The 12,417-nt window shown below is 37.7% G+C and overlaps 1 protein-coding gene across 1 annotated transcript in view; it reads left to right on the plus strand.

The window, feature by feature from the left end:
- LOC110440364 (coiled-coil domain-containing protein 134-like) overlaps window positions 1–12,119 on the plus strand; it is a 35,073-nt gene extending 22,954 nt beyond the window's left edge. The window contains exons 5-6 of the mRNA XM_021483396.1: window positions 6,077–6,157; window positions 11,210–12,119. Of these exons, the coding sequence (XP_021339071.1) occupies window positions 6,077–6,157; window positions 11,210–11,311 (183 nt within the window). The 3' untranslated portion in view covers window positions 11,312–12,119. The remainder of the gene's footprint in view (window positions 1–6,076; window positions 6,158–11,209) is intronic.
- Window positions 12,120–12,417: the final 298 nt, after the last annotated feature.

The raw sequence follows: 12,417 nt of genomic DNA on the forward strand, positions 1-12,417 counted from the left end.
GGGGGGGGGAAACTTCGGATATCAGTGTTGCATACTGAAAGTTGATCTATTGGCCTGCGAATGATTATGTTTAAGGAATATATTCAGGCCTAGTCCCCTATTGCACAGAGTCATGACCCTTTATTTAATTTTGGTACCAAAACATTTCTGGTGTAAAGGACTAAGGATATCTCAATACTTGCCTTGTTGCTGTGTATAACAAGTGATGATCAATCTTATTTAATGGCCCTTTTTCATGCCATGTTCTAAAATATGAATTTGTTAGCATTATTGTTTTGAAATCTGAAGTAGAACAGATATTTTGGGTCTGCTGTGTTACATTAAAAATGTATTAACGGCAACAGCACAACACAACCACTGTCAAGTTTGAATGTCCATTCTTGAGGAATATGATATTTATTGTCTGGTTTCCAGTCAAGGGTAACCGTTTTGGTATGCACCCTGTAGGGCTATAGAGATATATGTGTCTATGGAGGGTGAATGGACAGTATGGTGATGAGGCTGGGTTTGAGTCAGCTATACCAATCTGGTGTATGTGAGAATTAGTTCAAGCAGAAAATATGGCTACCATCTGTTATTCCAAGCACAAAAAAACTGTGTTTTTTGACAAGTAGCTATCTGGTGTAAACACATTTGTAGGCCATCTTCAAACGGTAACGGGTGGGGGGAGGTGGAGGGGATTGTGGTGGTGGGGATGGCATGCAGTATAATGGTTGCAAGGTTTGTCCAATGATAGTTGAGAGCAGTAAATAGAGGCAGTTTGGGGATCAAGGACAGTGGTAATGAGGGTAGGGTAAGGGTTCAGGGATAGTGATGAGGGTAGGGTAAGGGTTAACAGGGGTGGTTGTGGGGGTAGCATTCAGAGGTCAGGGACAGTGCGAGGGGGCAAGGTAAGGGTTCAGAGACGGTGATGAGGGTAGGGTAGGGCTTATCAGGGGTGGTTGTCAGGGTAGCGCTCAGAGGTCAGGGACAGAGCAGGGGGGGTAAGGCTTCAGGGACAGTGATGAGGATAGGATAGGGGTTTAAGGATGGTGGCAGGGGTAGCATGGGAGGGAGGGGTCAGGGACAGTGGTTTGGGTGGAGTAGGGGGTTATCAGGGGTTGTTTTTGTGGTAGTTCACAGAGGTCAGGGATAGTGCAGGGGTTTGAGTTGGGAATTCAGGGACAGGGGTGGTGGTAAAATAGGGGGGTTATGAAAGGTGGTTGTTGTGGTAGCGCACAGAGGTCAGGTACAGTCCCAGGGGTAGAGTTTGGGGTTCAGTGACAGTGGTGGGGGCTGCAGAATTGTGGCTTCATGGACTGTAGTGGGGGCTGAAGAGTTTGGGCTTCAGGGACTGTAGTGGGGGCTGCAGAGTTGGGGCTTCAGGGACTGTGGTGGGGGCTGCAGAGTTTGGGCTTCATGGACTGTAGTGGGGGCTGCAGAGTTTGGGCTTCAGGGACTGTAGTGGGGGGCTGCAGAGTTGGGGGTTCAGGGACTGTGGTGGGGGCTGCAGAGCTGGGGCTTCAGGGACTGTGGTGGGGGCATTGTTGGGGCTTCAGGGACTGTTGTGGGGGCTGTGTTGGGGGTTCAGGGACTGTGGTGGGGGCTGCAGAGTTTGGGCTTCAGGGACTGTGTTGAGGGCAGTGTTGGGGCTTCAGGGACTGTGGCACGGGGGCAGCAGTGTTCAGGCTTCAGTGACTGGTGGGGGCTGTGTTGGGGGTTCAGCGATGGTTGTAGAGGTTACATTAGAAGATGGAAAGTTATTTTGTCTTCAGCCTAGTTGAGGGTTATACTGTAAATGTTATGGGGTTATGAGACTACTGTTAAATAGGAGTATGTTGCTGAGACATCTGTAATTAGTTATTAACTGCATCCATAGTCTGCTTATGTTGTACAATTGAGCTCAGCTAGATCACTAGTATGTTCAGTTACAAAACTAAGTATAGATAATGAAGCTTGTAGGTGTTAGTGATGTCCAGAAATTGTCCAGAAAGTTGTCTGAAGTCTGGAGCTAGTTTTCTTGAGGTTGGAATATGAATTGATGATTGAGGAGCTACAGAGTATATCTTTTTAACAACAACTGTGATAGACTAATCCCACATTTTACTTTGTGTTAGATTCTGCTGTCTCACCCTTTGGTGGGATACGCAGTACTGACGTCACACATAAACAAACTGAAGTACCTGTTGATAAATTGTATCTGTTTCTCCTCCATTAGACAAATATTTCAACACTCCTGGTCAGGGAAACATTTTTCAGTCTTTCCATAAAGACCAGGCTATTTGTCAGTCATAACAAAACTGTATGACAAAAAGTCAACCGTGCATATATGACAATATGTCATCAGGGTAAGGGGAAAAAAATCATCCCCTCACCTTTAAGAATCTTCCTTTTCTGGTGAAAGTGAGGGTTAGAGAGTAGTTATTTTGATTGTCACTTATAGTGAGGGTTAGAGAGTATAGATTTAGCGAGTAGTTATGTGTGTGGCCACTTCAACATTGTGCGGTTCGAGAGTAGTTGTAAATCTCTGCGCAAGTAACATTAGAATATTGTGGCAGAAGAGTACACTGTGTGCTCTATGTGATAGTCGGAAATAAATATTTACAGCAGATACACTTTATCAAAAAATATCATCTTGCCAATACATGTAAATATTTATATGTGTCAAGTGACGCTATAGAAGTGGTTTGTGGCTCGGAATGTTTATGAGGAAGACCGCGGGATATCTTGCTAAGGATTGAAATCAAGTGTGAAAGGAATAAGAAATGGAGAAAGAAAGATGGACTGGCATGAATCAAAAAATGATGAAGGATAGACAAAAAAAGGAAAAGATAAAATTCCACTTAATGTCATGTTGTTTCAAGTCATAGTTTGGTTACTGTCATGATAGAATAAATTCCACTTAATGTCACAATTCTTCAAGTCAGAGTTTGGTCAATGTCATGATAGAGTAAAATTCCTCTAATGTCCTATTGCTCCATGTCAGAGTTTGGTTAATATCATGTTTACCTTAAACACTGTTTTTCTGTCCCAAACTCCTCTTAAGGGGGTCAACATTCTGTATTGTATCTTCAGTGAGGAAGATTTCCAATTAATTAGGCATTTGTTGAATTAGACTTGATTACCCATTTACAGTACAAAGAGTAATATTTTAGAAAAATGTATTTATTGTGGTCTATTTTGATAGCCAGACAGCTGGTAAAGAGTTGTCGTCATCAACATGGCTTTGTTATGTGATGAAAAGGGTGACTTATTATGTAGTCTTTCTATGATTTCATACATTTAGTCAAGTATTTCTGTTAATATCACATTTCTCTTAATATCACATTTCCCTTTGACACTTGACATTAAAAGGAATCTTCTCTTTTGAATATGTTGTCTTCATGGAAATGCAGTTTTTCAACTTCCTGTTATAGTACAGTCGAACCTGGTAGTGGGCCCACCTCCCATTAGAGATCTCCTGTGTAAAGAAACCACTTTTAATGTTCCCAACTGTAATGATTTCATTGTGATTTGAACCTGTTTTAAGAGACTGCTATCTGGACTTTCCAAAGGTGGTCTCTTAATTCAGGTTTGACTGGGTTTAACTGCCTGTTAAGAAAGTAAAGAAAACAATCCGACTTAACAGTCTTGATGCGTTTGCACTGGAGACTATTTCATCAATCTGTCTGTGACCTTTCTGCACTTCAGTTGAATAATTGCCAAATATTATCATATTTTCGACTGAATATCACCACCAACTGCATGTCTGACATGTAATGGAGATAATTTGATTAAATTGGTCACCATGTACATGCTGTATAATGTCATTGGACCCTGTTCACATCAATCACGTACAATTTTATAGTCACATTTCATACAAGTGTTTCGCCAGCCAAACCCTGTTCGTACTTGAATATTGTTCCAAACAAATCTTCTGTTGTGATGAATTTGACATTAAAATTGTTAGGATCAAGTGGAGTTTAGTTAGAATTACATAAAATACTTGAGAAATTGTTACCCCTCCTTTACTTTGTATACAAGTCAACCACACAAATCAGCAGAAAATCTTAAGAACGAATATATACAAGATGTTTAAGTGCATTCATTCAAATCAATGTACACATGTATATATACCGTTCTGTTGCAATGTTATTCAATGCCTTCATATTCTGAAACTGAATTTAACCCTTTCACCCCTATGTAACTTTAGTAGACTCTACCATGCATTGATCTGGACGAGTCCATTATGGTCTACACTGGTGAAAGGGTTAATGGCATTGAAACCAAAACTTACAAAAACTCACGATGTAATGAAAATTGCATATTATAGTATTAATAATAACAGAAAACATTTTGTCCAATTATGCTTCAAAAAACAAATCTTGATTTTCGAATGTGGAAACGGAATTAATAAGATTATGTCTCATCGTAATAAAGGTAATCGGGAATAGAGTTTGCAGAATTGTATCTCGTTGTATATATATATATATATGAATGGAATGAACCCTTTCATACCCATGTTCGTTTGTCAGATTATACTTAAAGCACTGTATGTTATTATGATGGCTTCTGTAAGCCCTGTCTACTGTTATGATGGGCCTCTTACAGAATCATATGATGGTTGTAACTTCTGAGACTTCATAAGGTGTAGATATAGAAGATGTAGAAGATAGGAGCCAGAGAGCCCAATAATGACCGCTTGCTCATTTTTTTTTATCTTTGTCAGCTTAAATATCTTTTCCAAATATCTCAAAATTCTATATTTTGTGAAAAATAAAATTTTACAATTTATTAATCCTATGTTGTGTCTTTATGTCTTCATTTTGAACTCTGATTCTTGACAGCTTAGATGTAGATTAAAATGTTTGCAAAATAATTGCCCAGTAAAATTTTTATGTTTTACATGATTAAGCTGATAGTACTTTGAGCTTCTTAGAAATGAGGATTCTTTGATCTTTTCTTCATTGCTGTGTAGGTCTATGTCTATGCTGCATCAACATTACACTGACAGATGAATAGAAACAGGAAATTCAATTTTCAGAACAATAAAATTCGTACAAAGTCTATGTTTTGATCTCTGCTCTCAGATGAAGTGTAAAAATTCTGGACCCAATTATCCAAAACGTCTTGTTAGCTTAGCAATGCTTACACAGTTTTTTATTATATATCCTTGATATTGTCATTAAAACCAAAACTGAAAATCAATTCTGTGTTTGTTAGGATTTAAATTAAATGAAAATGAAAATCATAAGTTCAGTTGTCTTCTTGAAAATGGTCAGACAAAAACAACTACTGTACAAGAAAAGTTTGGGTGAGGTTAAGCTGACTATGCTTGGAATAAATGTCCAAAGATTTTGTTATTTTTCTTTAAGTAATAGTATTTCATTACCATGGTGACCAGGTGTTTTGTGGAGTGTGTAACCATCACCAGATACGATTCTACTCCTATCTTCATCCCCAGTGTCACCCCTCACTACTTTACCTCCTCCCAACCATACTATCCTCTCCTTATGCTCCATTCCTCCAACCACATTTCCCTCCATTATTCTTTGTATCTACCTGTGCTGGTGGCCACAGATAAAAATATTTTCTAATTATAGATGTTCATATTCATGCATTTACCATTATATGAACCTGCCTGTTTTGAATTGAACCAATTTCTAGTGATTTTCTGTTTCATTGAATTTTATGAGCTGATCTTTCTCTTTTGCAAGAAGAATGCATGCATGCATGTTGATGGTGAAGGGAGATTTCTGGAAACTTTTGAATTATGTATTATTTTTGTTAAAAGGCAAACTTTTTATTTAAAATTAGATGTCCTTTTACTTGACTTTTAATTGTCTGTAACTAAACCTAACACCTGGCACTGTTAACTGTGATATTTGTAAAGTTTGAAAGCTTTTTGGTCCAAAGAGGACTACAGATTCTTTGAAGATATTGCAAAGATATGTTGACATTTTTACAGGACAGGAAGAGAATGATTTCTGATTAAAATACATTTGAAAACTTTTGTACAACACTATTTTGGTATAGGAAGTCTACAGTGTACATGTAAAAATACAAAACAGCGACTGCCCTTCATAGCAAAGTGATAATCATTGTTTATATTTTTCAGATGGCTCAGGAAGTTAATCTGGTACCGAGGGATGAGAATTATGTGAATCCATTTAAGAATGAAAATCTCATGAAAGAACAGGTAAGGATGTAGCCTAACAGTTTCCTCTGGTCCTAATACCAGACTTAGACATTTTGACAGATAGATGTCTGGTGTGGGGCCAGAACGCACTACTTATATGTATATGAAAATGTGGAATTCTCTGGCACCGTTTGGTATCAGAGAGTTTTGAGGTGCTGATAGCAAAAATCTACGACACAATACATATCTCACTTAAATCATAAATAGGATATTTATTTATCAAAACCACCTTTATTATCACTAACAGTCCTTGGTTTTCAATTGTTCCAAATTTCCCCCCACCGAAGCGATGCCATTTTGTAGGTGTTACACCGGAGTGACTAATTAATCCTAATCAGGAAACCATTCTGATCCGGACCGAAAACGAAACATATTATTCTGATTTAGAAGATTTCCTCACTGCTGCTTTTTGTTGATTAGTCACTCCCATGTAACTTCCTTGTGATCTCTTTAGTGGTCATATTTCATGACATGTTTTGATAAAACTTCACAGCTATACATTGGACAAGTTCCAATGTGGGCATGATTGGTTGAAGATCAAGGTCACTGTTACTAAAAATAGAATTTCACGATCACGCTCTTTTCATGTATTATCGCTCAATCAACCATATTTCTTTTGAGCAAACTGCATAGAATTGAGTATTGGCATGGTCAAGGTTACTGCATGTTGCTGAAAATGAAATTTCTCGGGACCATGGTCAGTTGATTAAAAGTTGGTAGTGTCAACCACTAAACCACTTAACCATTGCTCTAATATTATAAACATAATTGGAAGTTTAGTTCTTGGTGTTAAAAACAATCTTAAACAATTCTAGATTATGGTAATTTTGCCAGCCAAAACATTTCTGCAATAATGTCTTGCATTTGGCAACTTGTAGGCATACACATGTGCAAGGTTATTTCTCCGCAGACTGCCACAGAACAAATTCAATCATCACAGTATCTTTATAATAACAGATGGAAATGTTTTCTGACAGACCGCTAGAAGATCCAACAGTTAGAAGCTGCGGCCTGAAACTCACCTACATAAGCATGTATATATAGCAACATGCATTATTTGAAACATGCGGTTTACGAGCAGTAAAATAGCGGAGATTATGAGAATGCTGTTTGTGGAAACACACAAACTCATAACAAATGTTACCACATAGCCACTGAGAAGGGTCTGTCTGATTCAAGGAGCTGCCAGGTTGTGTTTATTTCAAAATCAAAACATTTTGCCAAAAAATACTGGGAATCATTTTTTGCTGCACTGTACGAGTACATATGTTGGAAGAAGCAGGTTGCAGTGGCTGAGGTGGCTGTGTCATGTCCTATATTACATTATGTAGGGTATCTTTATGCAAAATTTCCCCTTATACATTTCTATAATACTGTAAAGGTAGAAATTTGCACGTATGGAAATTTTTCTTGTTTTGACTCCTTAAATTGATTGAGGTCTTGAAATGTTGGCATTGCAACGGTTCTGAAAACTAGAACCTGTAATAAATGCAGTAGTCCCCTGACTGCCACCCTTTTTTCCCGTGCCAGTTTTGGCAGTATAACATTGGTGGCGATGTACAGGGGTTTCAGTAGGACAGCAAAATGTTACATGTGCAGTAAAATGTATACATGCATATATATAATCTGGGTGGATTGGTCGAGTGGTTACACTTCGGCCTTCCACTCAGGCGGCCGGGGTTTGATCCCCAAAGTCGTTCTACGCATGGAATATTCAGAGAAAGTGTTTTTCTCCTACCTACACAATTCCAACAACCCAGGTGGAACATAAAATGGTCTGGGATGGATGTTGCGGTATCTGTGCTGTAGCATTCAAGTGAGTTAGCACTGTAAATGATACCGTTGGAAGCATGCATGGTCCAACTACAAACAGAACACATTACATCTCCAGCACACAGGCAGGCATACACACATAGGGAGATATTAGCCAGGTGGCATAGGACTAATAGTTAGCGCCTGATGATTAAGGAGCTCATACAAATTCCTCAAAATTGTAATAATCAATGTATATGTTAATTGTTATACCTATGTACTGTAAAGCTCTTTAGAATGGCTTATGTTAGCTTGATAGGGCGCTATATCAAATGTTGTATATCATATTATTAATCCATAAATGAATATTCATGTTTGGATATTGTCACACTTATCTACTCAACGCAACAAACGTATTTCCACTCCGCAAATTTTTTCTTCTTTACCGTAAACGTTGAGTGAATTTAAAACTGATACTGTCAATTAACTGGGAACAGTAGTGTGTTTCTACCAGGGATCAAATTTACAACCCCTGACTCTCCAGAAAGGAAACTCCGTCTAGCATGAAGCCAGATTGCAACATTTAAAACCTGACACATTTGTTACCTTTGCATTTAATTGACATTGTCCTATCCAAATATTAGTGATTGACAATGATTTCCATTAGCATGATGGCAACCTTGGCTATTGCCATGGGTTATCTTTCAGACACTTGCATAAGCAATTGACACATGGTTGTCTAGGTTACAAGGGAAAGCTAAACATATTTTACATCCAGCTATTTTAGAAGGACTTTCAAGAGTCTGGTCCTATCCCTGATAACAGTGATGCATGTTGTATATATAATTATAAACTGAAATGAAACTTGACCCATTTTGAATCCTTGTTATCAGCTGCCTACAGAAATATCGCTGTTGGTTTGTCAGGGTGTAACTTTTTAGATTTCATTAACCATCAGCAGGGACCATAATTATATTACTGCAACTGAAGGTTTCTGCTTCAATACTGTTAACATTTTACACTCCGAAATATTTTTTTTACAGACTATCTCAAAAAGCACATTTTAGTCTACAGATGAGTGAATATAATTGCAGCATGTAAAATGAGATAATTTTCATAGTGATGGGAACTGATATTTTATATTGAATTGGCACCATTGATTTCTGAATTGACATTTGAGTCTTTTTCTGATAGAGAGCAGCAAGCCTCTGGTATCACTGCCTGTGGTATCCTGGTGCTTCCTGTAGAATATGCTTCATATAAATACCTGGATGCTAAATTAAAGCTAGTTGAGTAGTTCATTAGTTTTGAAATAAACAAATTAATCATATCACCCTAAAATAAAGTTATGTTGAATCATTTACTGGTTTCCTTTATACAACTTCTTCTTCAGAACCTTGAGGCCTAGAGTCATGATATTGGCCTGTAGTTTGTTGTAGTAACAGCTTTCAAAAGTTTTGATTTAATTACCATGACTAGCTTTCAAGGTCACATGAATCAAATCTTTAAAGAAAATTGAAACACCTTCTTATTAGCTCCAGGTGAGCTTATGGCATGCTGGGTTGAAGGGCTACCAATTAAGTTTGTTCAAATGAATGAACTTGACCTACTTTCAAGGTCACAGGGGTCAAATGTAATTAAATCTTCTAACAACTTCTTTTCAATAACCAAAAGGCCCAGGGTACTGATATTGGGCCTGTAGCATGCTGGGATGAATGGCTACCAAGTTTGTTCAAATGAATGACCTTGCCCCATTTTCAACCTAATATACTTGTTCGACATTCAAGGTCACAGGCGTCATATGTTTAACTCTTTTATTAGGTTCTTATGAAGCAAACACTGATATTCTGCCTGTAGCTGTATTTTAGTCCACTTTTAAGATTACAAGTTTGAGATTAATACCAGGTGAGCAATGCAGGCCCATTGGGCCTCTTGTTCAAAAACATGATGCTTCTTCTTATATCATATTTAAACTGTAGCTCGCTTGGGATAACATCTTTAAATGAATTAGCATGGCCAACATTCAATGTCATAGGGATCAAATGCTTTATGAATTTTAGAGAAATTCTTTATGGAATGGCTTATAACCTGTTTTGATATCATTTCCTAGATGGATGTACAGTTAAACCTGTCTTATCTGACTTCCTGTGGGACATTACGTGTTGGATAGATTTACCTGTCTAATCCATCACCCTTTTGAATTCAATATATTGGTCAGATAAGACAGGATGTCTGATTATACAGGACATGTTTAGTTGTTTCCATAAGACATAGGGTTTCAGCATTATGCTAGATTATACAGGATGTCAGAACAGACAGGTTATACAGCATCATGCTGAGACAATGTGTCAAGTAAGGAAACATGTCATTTCAGTAGCCTGTAAAAAAAAATTGCTTCCTCACAACCTGCAGTGTAACACAGTTTGTGGGGTCACGGGGTCACCATAGGGTGAAACTGCAGGATCAATTTGTACTAACACCTTGACCATAACATGTCAGACCTAATGTTTGTGGTAATAGCTCCATACAAACCAGGTGTTTCTTTCTGACCCCCACACTGGGGCATCACAGTCAATATAGCAGACTGGCGGTAATGGTCCATCTCAAAGGACTGACCTCTTCTGACCTCTGGTCAGTGTCAGTGACCCCTGTAATTTGTTGAACCCTGTCCTAAGAACAGGAGTGCAGTAACTTTTGATCTCTTAGAGTAATTTAGCCATTTTTTTACAGTTTCGGAAAGATTGCTTGGTTTTTTATACTCATTAGTTGACCGGATTGACCCTAAGGCCTTGGTTCTTTCTCTGGTACTCCGTGATTTCTTCTGTATTAAGACCCACCAGGTGACTCCATCTGGACTTACAAGTGTGACTTATACAAGTTTTTATAATAATCATTGTTATATCAATAAAACATATTTTACAAAAACAAAATACACCCCCCCCCCCCCTTTTTTTTTTTTAAAAAAAAAAAAAACCCCCCCCCCCCCCATTTTTTTTTTGTAAATTTGGAATCATGCTATTCAGTTATCCTTCTGTTTGTATTTTGTTCCTGTCCTACACTTCCTAAGGTGCTGTAAATACCTTATTGTGGTAGTTTCATTGCCCTTAATTGACTTAATAGTCTAACAAAGAATTACCAGTATCCTACTACATGTACAATAAATATTATAAGAGAGAGATTTATATTTTGTACTGTAACATTGTATATTACAATACCTGAAAAGTTGGAAGCTGTTTTAATATTTGTTTATCCTGTCTGAAGATAATTCATTGCTATATATTTGTATCTTCCTTGTCACAGATGAGGATCACGGACAGTAAACAAAAAAGTAAAAGTAAGAAAAAGAAGGAGAGGAAGAAGGGACCACGCCTCAGTGGAGGGGGCAAACACACAGAATTGTGACCTCTTGACTTCTGACTTTTGACCTCATTCCTGATATTTGACCAATATAATCTTTGATTTCTCAACATATAGGTTTGCCATCTCTGATCTTTATCAATTTTATCTTTAATCCTGACAGCATATCCCATCACTCTTAACCTTTGAGATCACTAACCCCTAAGAACCCTTGACCCCTGGCTTTTATGATATTTGCTCCCTGCATCCCTCTCTATGTTCAACATTGACCTTTGACCTTTGTGACATTGGATTCCTCTTTAGCTCACAAACATTTAAAAAATCGCCTATCAGTCGTTTCCCTGACCTCTTACCACAAGTCTGACTACTGACCAATAATCACTGACCCATGAACCCTTCACAATACTGCATGGTCATGTCTCGACTAGTGTCCAAAAAATCAACAAGAAAACCAACTGCAGTTTATTGTTCAATGAATCAACAGGAAGACCAACCGCAGTTTATAGTTTAAAGAATCAACAAGAAAACCAACTACAGCTTATAGTTCAATGAATCAACAGGAAGACCAACCGCAGTTTATGGTTAAATGAATCAACAGGAAGACCACTGCAGTTTATAGTTTAAAGAATCAACAAGAAAACCAACTACAGCTTATAGTTTAAAGAATCAACAAGAAAACCAACTGCAGTTTATTGTTCAATGAATCAACAGGAAGACCAACCGCAGTTTATGGTTAAATGAATCAACAGGAAGACCACTGCAGCTTATAGTTTAAAGAATCAACAAGAAAACCAACTGCAGCTTATAGTTTAAAGAATCAACAAGAAAACCAACTGTAGTTTATTGTTCAATGCACTGATATTCTGCCTGTAGCTGTATTTTAGTCCACTTTTAAGATTACAAGTTTGAGGCACTTTTTTTTTTTTAGAATCAACAAGAAAACCAACTGTAGTTTATTGTTCAATGAATCAACAGAAAGACCAACTGCAGTTTATGGTTAAATGAATCAACAGGAAGACCACTGCAGCTTATAGTTTAAAGAATCAACAAGAAAACCAACTGCAGTTTATTGTTCAATGAATCAACAAGAAGACGAACTGCAGTTGTACTTTATTATCCAAGGATTTTGCAAGAAGACTTTCTGAATTGCA

The sequence above is a fragment of the Mizuhopecten yessoensis genome, unplaced genomic scaffold (assembly GCF_002113885.1).
Source record: "Mizuhopecten yessoensis strain PY_sf001 unplaced genomic scaffold, ASM211388v2 scaffold11179, whole genome shotgun sequence".
NCBI lineage: Eukaryota > Metazoa > Mollusca > Bivalvia > Pectinida > Pectinidae > Mizuhopecten > Mizuhopecten yessoensis.